The 11,766-nt window shown below is 33.2% G+C and overlaps 2 protein-coding genes across 3 annotated transcripts; both read right to left on the bottom strand.

Annotated features, from left to right (window-relative positions):
• Nucleotides 1-489: 489 nt before the first annotated feature.
• LOC143593679 (GDSL esterase/lipase WDL1-like) lies at nucleotides 490-5,651 on the bottom strand. Of its 2 annotated transcripts, XM_077073235.1 has the most exons (6): nucleotides 5,040-5,650; nucleotides 2,469-2,546; nucleotides 1,909-2,049; nucleotides 1,434-1,507; nucleotides 1,187-1,342; nucleotides 490-827 (listed from the first exon to the last, which is right to left on the bottom strand). In XM_077073235.1, the coding sequence occupies exons 1-6, from the start codon at nucleotides 5,148-5,150 to the stop codon at nucleotides 614-616; spliced, it is 774 nt and encodes a 257-aa protein (XP_076929350.1). In that variant the 5' UTR covers nucleotides 5,151-5,650; the 3' UTR covers nucleotides 490-613. The 2 variants fall into 2 exon arrangements, with proteins under 2 accessions (XP_076929350.1, XP_076929351.1); XM_077073236.1 differs by lacking the exon at nucleotides 2,469-2,546 and having other exon boundaries at nucleotides 5,040-5,651.
• A 1,082-nt stretch (nucleotides 5,652-6,733) lies between these two features.
• On the bottom strand, nucleotides 6,734-11,109 carry LOC143593678 (putative ABC1 protein At2g40090). The gene is made up of 12 exons (XM_077073234.1): nucleotides 10,938-11,109; nucleotides 9,974-10,128; nucleotides 9,771-9,896; nucleotides 9,579-9,674; nucleotides 9,389-9,489; nucleotides 9,176-9,212; nucleotides 8,890-9,108; nucleotides 8,681-8,792; nucleotides 7,963-8,054; nucleotides 7,729-7,896; nucleotides 7,364-7,477; nucleotides 6,734-7,274 (listed from the first exon to the last, which is right to left on the bottom strand). The coding sequence occupies exons 1-12, from the start codon at nucleotides 11,107-11,109 to the stop codon at nucleotides 7,074-7,076; spliced, it is 1,593 nt and encodes a 530-aa protein (XP_076929349.1). The 3' UTR covers nucleotides 6,734-7,073.
• Between the last annotated feature and the right edge of the window lie 657 nt (nucleotides 11,110-11,766).

The following is an 11,766-nucleotide window of genomic DNA, read 5'->3' as shown; positions in this document are numbered from 1 at the left end:
ACGGGTGGCAACTAGATATTCTTTATTGAGTGACAACGATTACAAGTACATAACGGTAAATATATATAGAGATACAACTAGGGTTTGTATCTTTTTAAACAAGAAATCAAAACCGGGTCGGGCTTCGGTCTGGCCACCCTACACCCGTCAACCCTTTGGACTTCATATAATAAACCGGGCCAACAAGGCCTACGAACCCAACAGCTTCATCTATCATCACGTTCAAGATCAAGACTTTCTTCTTCTTGTACTCCTTTCTATCTTGTTCGGTTTCATCACGTTCATGGTTCTGTTGTATTCAGCGTTCCGAGAATCACATAGATCCATAAACGATTGTTGGATCCGGTCATTTTGGGACTTACAAGAGTTAATGCCAGGACTAATTTCTGGGTTAACAACGAGAAGCAGACCATGGATTAAGGAATCGTGAGTGGGTAACAAACGAACAATTAATGGCATTTGGATTCTGAATTCGGGTTTATTTATACAATACATTATAATTCAAATGGTCTGCATGCATAACAGAAAAGACTAATTTTCCCTACAGCAATTCCATAATTATTTTAATTCAAATGCGGGTATACGTCTTGAAGCTATGAGATCGAGCATGCTCTTAATCCCATTGGATTTCTCTGTGAAGGGTCCAATCGGATGGGTTTAGGGTTGTTTTGCCATCTATAGAGATTACATCATATTCCGAGTCTTCTGAGAATTCAGTGGGCATAGATTTCCAGTGCAAACTTGGTTTCCATTCTGCTTCTTTAAGCACCTTTAGTATCTCCTCAACTACTATTTTGCTTCCCGCACCCGATAAATGAATCCCATCCCTGCAAAAACATGATTTCAATATTTTGTTTAATTAGGATCAGTGGTTTGTTTTATTGTTTTAAAAAGAGAAATTTTCAGAGGTCACAAATTCACCAGAAATGGTCAAAACTCAAACGTGTTGAAAGTCACCCGGAGTGTATTTTAAACCATAAAGCTCCTAAATCTTATTTCAAGATGTTTAATATTAACTTTTAGATAAAAACTGATTTTGGGTCACGCCCATAATTTTTCATTTCTGGTGTTGTACTAGCTAACAGTTTTTAAGACTTCACTTCAGAGCCTGGTCCTTTAATTAATATTTATTTACATGAAAAAAAAAAAGAATATGTAAAGATATATGATATGCAAGAGTACTTACTTAATGAAGTAAGTCAACCAATCATCTTGTTTTCGAAGTGCTGTCCAAATATCAATAACTTTTATTCCCATCTCATTGCACAATTCTATGCAAGCTTCTGAATATATCCGGCATAACTCATTTGTTCGAACAAGACCAAATTCACTCAAAATGGAGCTGTTTGTACATGATAAATCAATCGATTTAGATTTTATTGCTTGAGACAAAAAACTAAAAAAAAAAAAGAAAAGAGAACTTAAGAAAGTACCCTGGTTCATGAATTCTGACCTCATCCACCGGTGGACAAGTGAGGAAAATTATGCGCGTTGTGTCTGAAAGACCCTGATTTTCATATTGGTGTTAGTATGTTTTTGTTACATAGAAGAATCCTACCAGATAATCAGTTATAGTAAATCATGTTGCGTAAGCATATAGTGTTTAAATGTGTTTTTGTTATTTGAAGTCCTAATTATCAAGTAACAAGATGTGTATTTCAGTACATTCCTTGGGAAAATACAAACATTTTGTGAAATGGGAGTAAAACTCATCTAAATTAGGTTAAAACAGTGGATAAGTCGGTTATTTAACTTATTTGTGTTTACCCTCGAATAATCAGTTTCTTTGCAGCTGGTATAAAACTGCGAAATAATCATATAGCGAGACGCAGAAATGTGTTCATTAATAAAAAAATTAAGAAACTCATTATACGACTTCAAGTTGTGTTTGAAGAAGCTAGATCGTACCTGGAGATGAGTAGCAATTTTTCTCATGTTTTCAATATATTCAGGAAGAGGGACATGGGGGCCTAAACCAGATGAGTGAGGTCCCATTGAATCATTACCACCAAAGTAAGCAATGATCAGTGAAGGCTGGCTAGCAGCATCCTACATGCATCATTCATAATAAAACAAGACGATTATATTCATAACACAACATGATGCATAGAATGTAGGAAATATAGATTTCGTGTGAGTTGGAATTGGAAAGCTTTCTGAATCATGTAAGAACTCACTTTCAGATTAAAGTATTTATCCTATAACGAAATCAATAATCGGATAAGGGAGAGTAATTTTCCAAAAACAAAATGTTCTTTTCGGTGAAATTAAAGTATGAATTCGAAGATCCTTTATATAAGAGTTCACAACGTTTCAGTTGGTAGCTAAAACTTAAATACCTTCACAAACCAGATCCTCCAACATAAAGAAAATGATTTAAGACAATTCAAACAATCATGCTTACATGACAATGTAAGTATGTATATAATATTGTATTCAAAAGATTTACGTGGCAGTCGAAGACGAACCTTTGGGAAAATTTGATCGAGTATCTTGACAGCACGTCTGGAATTCCATCCATTGTACCCGCGCAACACTATATCCGCCTACAATAGATAAAAATATATTTTGTTGAAATATATAACTATTGAACTCGAAAGATTTTACAGTCCTGCTATTATATATTTATTTCATATATATTACTATTGGTTTCATGAAAATAGCATAAATTAATGAGACTGTTAATCAACTAATAATCTACTATGAACTCCACAAATACACAATGTCGGATTAATATTTTTAAATGCTTAAAACACACTATATAATTGGGCGTTTTTATATAGTAATTAACCAGTAGAAAACTGATCATGTTTCAAGTTTCAACATTTTCAAAACAACCAACACTGGCATTAAAACAAACCAACCAAACCATAGTCCAGAGTGCTGGTTCTTTAAAAAAATAGTACTCATATAAAGAAGTACCACGCCACCATGTAAGCATATAATCTACTATAAATGTTGAGAAGTTGTCTTTAAAGAAAATATACAACAAAAATGATTGAATATAACTTATTTGTAAATTGTGCTTTATTTATATTTAAAAATTATTTTTTTATTGTATCAATTTGGAGTTTTAGCCCTGAGAGGCCTCAAGCAAAAAGCCAAAACTTTACTTACCATAGAGCATCCACAACAACAAACCTCCGTAAACCATCATATCACCGCCATGTCAGATTTCAAATTTTTATTAAAAACTTAATATTTTTACACAACTAACAAACCCCCACAAACCATATCCAATAATATTATTATAATACAACATACTTATACATGTCAATATATATGTGTGGTTGTGAGAGTAGAGCCCCACCATTTATCCCCTATGTGGTTTGGATGAAGTTTGTGTATGCAAACTTTCTAAACAAACTTTTAGTCCACCACAAGGTCCCACTTTTCCACTAGAATCCACATCATCCAAACATATTCAAACTTTGGATTCCACACTATGCCTAAGTCTTTGTTTGCATGTACACGTGTAATCAGATTAAAAGTATGTGTGTAATTTTTTAAACCCAACTAGAGGTGGCAAATGGGTTGGGTTGGGTCGAACGAGTCATGGGTTGAAATGAGTCATGGGTCAAAACGAGTATGGGTCATAATGAGTTTGAGTCAAAATGGGTCAATTAAAAAAAGGGTTGTTTTGGTTTGGGTCAAAATAGGTTAGGGCCAAACCGAGTTTTAAGGTTTTTTTTTTGTGAACGAAAATAACGTCGGAAACATTTTAGTTTTTTTAGATTTTTCGTTTTTTATTTATATTTTAAGTTATGATTTTTTTTATTATTTTTTTGTTGAATTTTTTTGAGGGGTTTTCTCATAAGATCAAAAACCCTCAAAAAATATTCAAAAATAATAATAAAAAAATTATAATTCAAAATATAAATCATAAAAAAAAGTAAAAACGCTAAAATGTTTCTTACGTTGTCCTCGTTCTATAAAAAAAATAAATAAAACAAAAATACCCACCTAGAATCGAACCGAAACCGAAAAAATCGACGAAAATGAAACAAAGAAACAAAAGGCCAAAAGCGGACCACATCAATCGAAATCGAAAAAATCAATCAAAACGAAACTAAAAGAATTCAAACCGAACAAAAACAAAACTGAAAAAACAAACAAAAATGAGTCCGTAATCGACCAGAAAGAAACAAAAGAAACCAAAACCCAATACGTCACGGGTGAAAACTCGTGTTGGCTTGAAACCTGAACCGAAACCGTTCCAATCTAAAACCCGTTTCGTGCCGAAACCTGTCTTGTACAAAAACCCGTTCCGATCCGAAACCTGTCACATTTCCTTAGGACACTAACCCACATCGACCCATTTCTTTGAACTTGTCGACCCATTTTGACCCGAAACTAAAAGGATGGAATTTCAAATGACTCATTTTGACCCATTTAGTTAAAACCTTTTACTCAAACCAACTCATTTAATTTTTAAAACAACTCAAATTGACTCATTTGAAAGAGTTTGGGTCAAGATTGCCACCCCTAAACCCAACACAAACATAACACAAAATTCAAAATTCACGGGTTTGGGTTTGATACAAATGAATTCAATTCAACCCGCTAACCCAAACTGTATTTTATGTAATAAATTAAATTGTCTCAAAATAAAAATTTTAACTAAATATAAATTAACATAAACTTTTATAACTAAAAGATCATTGTTTTATATTAATTTGTTTTTTTCTTTTAAAAATGTAATTAAAACTACTCATTTGTAAAAAAATTAGAAAAATAAAAAGCTTTCAGGTCAAACGAGTCGTGTTTGGGTCAACAAGCGAATATGCGCATTGTGTTCACGTTCACATGTTTGACACGATTTTCACGCCCGGGTCTCATCTCAGGACCCGTTTAACACCCATAACTAATTTAAAGTTGTTAACACTTATATTTTATAAAAAAAATTGATAATACTTCTAAACTATTAAATTAATTATGACACACTCGGATTTTGGATCCGGCTAGATATCCAATTCGATTCTAAATAGCACAAAAAAAACGCAATTATTTTCGTTAAAAGTAGAAAACTATATAAATACCTTACGAGCATAGATGTCCGCGAGAGTGGCACCCCAACCATCGTTGCTAAAACTCATCTGAACAATTGACGATCCAAACAATACTATCTGTGGCCTCGCTGGTCCAACCATGGCTAAAGCTGAAGATTAATATTAATCTAACAGCTGATCAACCACGCAACTTTTATGGTGGATGGGTGTTATATATATAGAAAAGAATTGTAGAGTAGGTGATCGCTATATCATATTTTAAACTTTTTAATATTTTAAATTAAAGTGTGAGCACTATGGTTTTTCTGTCCATGTAAAACACGTATCCCTATTCTTTTAGAAATAGCACCATTATATACGTTTTTTTATGGTTTTTGATCGGTGTAAAATATGTGTTGATAACCTTTTAAGCATATGTTTCTTTGGGTTTTCTTTCGGTTGCTATACCAAGTATCAGTTTCGTACCGTAACAGACCAATATTGATAAAAACTGAAATCTCGCTGTATTACGTGGGGAAGTCGACTAGTTTATCAATAATCATTAAATCCTTTAAATGGTTTTTATAGCTTAGAGCAATAGTCATTTCAATACATGTTGGCGGATTAAATTGTTCCACGTGAACACAACTCTTACTTTTATTTGTATAAAAATATCAACTCTAATACGCAAACATTTAAAATCGTATTACCCGAGCACGGAAAACTCATTTATCTAAATGTGTCAAATTGGTTAACAAGTTGGTAAGAACTAAGTAATCAAGTTGTAAACATGTTAAGCAAGTTAATGGGTTGTAAAATTTAGGGCTGACAATTCGTGTCTTAACAGGTTTAACAGGTAAGAGGCGACGCGCGTATCACAAATATCAAACTTGAATACGACTCGTTTAATTACTTTATATATCATGACTATAAGACAGTTTTAAGTTTTGTGTACCAATAAGAGATAATGAGGGAGTCTAGCCTACTAATTTCAATTATTTAAGAAAATAGAAAATTCACATACCGCACTTTTTTTATTAACAAGTCTTGCCGTGTCTTTAACAGGTATCCAATTACCAGCCCTAGTAAAATTGGTAAACAAGTAATTTTAGGAAAGGGCCAACAATAGACACAGTAACTCAGCTTACAATTTAGTAACCTGTTTGGATATGGATAGCTTATATGCATTCACCAGTAGATACATATAAGTATCCTTAGAATCTACGAGAAGTACATTTACCAACATATGTATAGATAAATTGATTCAATATGCCATTTTGTCAATCACGCAGTATGCAAGATCGAAGAATAGTTCATTTGCTACATGTCCGAAAACAACTGTCTCGCTTGAACGTGATCTACACAAAACAAAGGGTTTAAAGAGCTTACGTGTTTCTTTGCCTCCAAACTATACACAATGTTACAAAAACTAAACAAAAATAATATAATGCACTTCGGTTTTCATGTAACCAAACATACATAACATTCTTGGTTTCGGGTTTGGTGGGGAATATAAAAGCAACCTCTTTCTTTTGGGTCAAACATTGAGCAAACTTCAAATCTTTGGAGTGGGAGAAATGGCGGAGCTTTGGTTCGGTTCCATTTTGATGTAATGCGTGTGTTGGTTTTTCCTTTGTTTGCTTTCACTTAAGCTTCTTGCTTAGTTTTAATGAAATTGCCATTCAAAAAAAAAAAAAAAATTCCCTGTATTTAAATATCCTAGAGAGGTTGAAAATATAACCATGCAAGTCATAAATACTACAAAACAATAAACTACTGATGTCTATTTACAACACACATAAATGCCAAACAACCACACATGTTCCCTAGCCCAAACAATAAACTACTGTCTCTGTCTCTGCTACCTTGAAAGAAATGACAACTCTTGTCTTTTTCACTAAAAAAAGACCAACATATATATCTCATTTATGTATAACAGCTCATTATGTACTAATCTGTCAAAACAAGTCCAACCTATATCCCAAAAATAGCAGGAATCAAGAACACAACCTCATTTCTTACATCAGTAAAAGATGTTTTTACCTTGGTCTTATGCAAAATGGCCCTGACTTTTTAAGTGTACCTTCACAAGCTCAAGGCATTCTTGACTTGTAGGGCCCACAAGGCTATTCGCATTAACATAAACCGAGCTTCTAGTGAGATCTCTTCAAACCATACACTTATCAAGCTACATAATGTTTTAGCATGTGAGAATTTCTCCTCAATAACCACCTCGGACGAAACTCTGCCAATAATCAAGAACGACTCCAGAGAAGGCCTTTGCAACTATTGAAGAAGAAAAAGATACTTGTAACAGCTAAAAAACATCAACGAAAAAAGTTTGGATTTTTATGAAGATTTGAATAAAGATGTACCAATGCATTGCTAACAGAACGTAAACAATCGTTCGTTTTCATCATTAGAAGTATGACACGTGGCAGTCTATGCAGAAGCTCGGTGACTTGAGAAAAATATTCAGGACCGTATATCTGCAAAACAAAATATATCACAAGACATTCTTTTATTTAGTTTATTGTGGTATTTATGATTTAAAATTATATTAATAATAATAATAATCTATTTTTTTTAAGAAAACGATTTTGGAGGTTGTATGCGTTGAATATTTGGGCAACTTTCAACATGTTTACACATTTGGTCATTTCCCTTTTTTAGATACTTTTTATAACTTCGGGTTTGCCTTATTACAAGTCCATTTTAAGTCAATGGGCCGAAAGTTTACCTGAAGATCTGATTGATCATTTATGGCCAAATGGTCAACAGAAGGGTCAATAACTTTCTCCCACGGTTTCATAGTAAGAATGCTTGTAAAAAACGTATACAAATCTTCTCCAGCCCCAAATTTCATGCAATTTTCCTTAATTCCTTTCACATCAGCCAATACCAAAGCCTGTAAAAAGTACATATATCTTTCATATCCTAAATATATGAATAATCAAGAAGTTAAAAAGTTCACCTTCCATAGTGCAGCATAGTTGGTTCTCGTGTCAGTGTCGAGTTCTTTGTAGAGACCATGGTCAAGAAGTACCAATTGTGGTTTTCGTTTTCCTTAACACAAAAGCGGGACATATTAAACATTTATCTAAACCCAATTGAATATGACTTAAGTGATAAAAATATTAAAAAAGAAAATAATACAAGTACAATGAGTTTTGATGGGATAACTTATAAGAGGCGATTTCAACCAGTTACCAAGAAATGAGATGGATCGGGTGAGGGGTGTGAACTTCTAACACGACCTGAACCTAACACGAATTTTGCGGATTTTGGTTTATAAATGGGTTCGAGTCAAACCTGTGAACACGTTTAGCTAAACGGGCCATGTTCATATCAACCCTACTGGCTTGCGGATTGACCCATTTGACCCGTTTATTATTATTTTTTTTAAGTTCGGTTTTATGTCAGAATTTAAATTTATTTGGAAATTTTGTCAAAATTTAAAAGTGAATATAGAAATTTACACAATTCTCATAATTAAAGTATAACTTCTCTATATAAATGTGTAATTTTCTGCTGCAAAATAGTATTTTTATGTAATAGTTACTATTAGTAAAAAAAATTGGTGTTTAAAGAAATCTACATTTGAAGAAAAAACAAGCCAGTACTACAGATTTACAATTATTTGGAAGTTACGGTACAATAATTGCAAGCAGCATATAAAAACTAAAACTTACCAAAAATACTACTTCTATACGAAGGCAAAACACGAACTATCAAATTAGCAGCATGAGGATCACAGTGCACAAATCCATGTTTAAACATCATTTCAGCAAAAGTTTGACTAACCTACATAGAGTCAAACTCAAACCAACCCTTAATTATCAATAATTAAGCAGCATGAAACTTACATTAGATTATTGAAAATAAATGTGACATCGCTTACTAGTTTTGAAATGTCATGCGGTCGAATTCCAAGGTTTTTGATGCTCTTTAAGTCGTTGACTTGTGGACCTTCTATAAACTCCATGGTCAACAATTTTGAAGTACTTAGACTCCAATATATTGTAGGGGCATACACATATTCTGCAATATGAGGAGATAACCTTCGAAAGTTATCCATACATTTTACATTGTTCTCCGCTTCAATTAAAAAATTCAGCTCCTGATAATAATCATTATAACTTATTAATAACAGATTTAAAAATTCATAAACAATTTTAAAATCTAACCTTTGGTGAAGTTTCTTGTACTTCATCGACCAACCACCTACATCAAAACCAATATTTTATATTACGTGAAATGTAGGTTTTGAAATCAATTTTTATATATTTAAGTCTAACTTTTAAGATTCGAATTGTGCTATCAGTAGTTTAGTGCTACTACTTTTAGTACTTTTTATTTTGTGTCACAGTGTTTGTTATTTGGTTATCTGGATCCTATACCTGTAATCAAAAGAAGGAAAGAAGCGGTGCAAAGTGTTCACAATCATTTCCACAGTCGCAAAGTCAGCAGCTGCGGTATCTGTCATGTGTGTATGTTGTACCTGAAACGACGACGGAAACATTAAATAATGATTTTAAGATTCCATATATTAATAATAACTGTTTGAATAAAGTGAATGAGTTTTAAGACCTTCACGGCAACTTTTTGTCCCTCGTGAGTACGAGCAACATGAACTTGTGCAAGTGAAGCGCTTGCAATCGGAACAGGATCAAACTCATCAAAAACCTGAAAACAAAACGTATAAACAAATGAATTGACAAGATTTATAAATAAAGTTTTTTTGAAAAAACATAGATAATGATATGATTAATGTTAATGTACCTCTTCAGGGGGGGCACCAAGCTCTTTCTTGACAACTTGACACACTTGCTCATATGTAGAAGTTGGACATCTATTCAACATTGACTCCCTCATTGTTTTTGCATATTCTAGAGGTACCAAGTAATCCTAAACAAGAAACCGATAACTATCAGTTAGAAGATACAATAACGAGTGTCGAACTTGTTTAAAGGGTCGGGCTGTACCAGTTGACCAACATGTTGACCAAGCTTTATATAAATTCCACCATTTTTGAAGCATAGGTCTTCAATCCTGCGCGCACTCCTCGTGTGAACTTCGCGCACAACTTTTTCCCTCTCTTTACTACCTTCTGGTAATCCCATTAATGAATACTCGTAATCTAACCAATTAAAAGATTACATTTAGTCATCTATATTGGATTAAAAACCTTGTACATGGTACACTCATGTTGATGGATTGACATTAACTTATAGACCATAGGTTGTATGTCTCACAATCAGAAAATTTCACCCAATAGTAACCAAGTTTCTATAGTCTTCTACTAAAGTCAACGCATTTTTCACTAAAGCCTATGCAATTTTACAAATGTTTTAACTTTTTTCAAATTAAGTTACACAAGTGAAACATATATGAATATTGATTACTAATAAGCGACTATTTTAACGATTAATTTTATATAGGAGGTAACGGTAAAGAAAAAACTCACTAAATAACAAAAAAGTTCATATATTATCGCGGTTCCACTTAATTTCAAAATTTTTTATCATTTATAAGAAAGTTACATATAGTTAAAACATGTTAACTTCAAAATCAAGATAACCTTAATCAATTATCTTTGATCCTTGACAACAAATAAAACCCTGTCAATTTCACTCAGACCATATGTTATGGGCGTTAACCCACGGGCGCCAAAAGGGGAAAGCGTGATTGCATTGACGGGCCTTAGGGGAGAAGGGTATAATGGGTGGGACCAGTGGGACATAACTTTTTTTCAACCAATCACACTAACCTATTTTATACTTAAACTAAAAAAGAAAAATTAAATAACTTGGCTAAACCATTACACAGGTTAATGCTTTAGTTGGTGAATGCCCGCCTGCTTACGTGGCAGCTACATACGGTCTCAAGAAAACAAGTTTAATATGAAAGGCATTAATTGCAAAATAATAACCAGTTAACAAAATGTACCAAAGGCGATGGCGGCAGCGGTGACGGAGAGGCGAAAGAGGCGGATGGGTACGGTGGTGCAGAGCTTGAGGGCGGTGGCAGGGTCATCGGAGTTTGCAATTTTAGCGGCACCAACGCCGCCGCCCAAGGCGGTGGCTGCAAACACAAGCTTCAATTTTGAACGCCAAGCCATGTAATGTTTTTGGCGCTAAGAGGATACAATTAAATTAAACGTGAATTGGGAGAAAGTGGGTGTTGTTGGATACAATTAAATTTAGTGTTTTTGGTCATTAAAATTTCCGGTAGGGTTCTTGTTTCTGTTTTCTTTTTTTTTTAAAGCTTTTTAGTTTGTAACGTATTAAACAAGCTAATTTCTAAAATGAAAAATCCGAAATAAATTGTGTACAGAAAAATGGATTGTATTAATTTTCAATCTTGTATGGTTGACCAATAATAACTCCGTCATAAATTGTTATCGGGTATATTTGGTATTAAGCTTTTAGCTTCAAGCTTTTAAGAAAACAAATACTCGATAAAAAGTTTTGTTTGTTTGAAGGAGCTTCAAGCTTTTATGTTACGAGAAAAAACTTCAAATTTGAACGCTACTACTACTAGCATTTGAGAAAAAGCTACAAGTTTTTATATTTGAAATTTCACAAGTTTGGTACTTGAATTTTCATCAACTTTTGTTAATTTATGTAATAGTTACACAATTAACCCTTATTCAAAACCAACTACTCCACAACCTTTTAAGAGGCAATAACTTTTTCACACGTTAATATTTTTTTAAAAAAAAATTACATCATAAAACGAGCATTATATTCTCTATAATTTGGGTACGATATTGTTA

The sequence above is a fragment of the Bidens hawaiensis genome, unplaced genomic scaffold, assembly GCF_021521415.1.
Source record: "Bidens hawaiensis isolate Kalapana, Puna unplaced genomic scaffold, B.hawaiensis_p1.1 tig00042484_1, whole genome shotgun sequence".
Classification (NCBI taxonomy): domain Eukaryota; kingdom Viridiplantae; phylum Streptophyta; class Magnoliopsida; order Asterales; family Asteraceae; genus Bidens; species Bidens hawaiensis.
The sequence above is the reverse complement of the archived record's forward strand: the minus strand, read 5'-3'. Positions and strand labels throughout refer to the sequence as shown.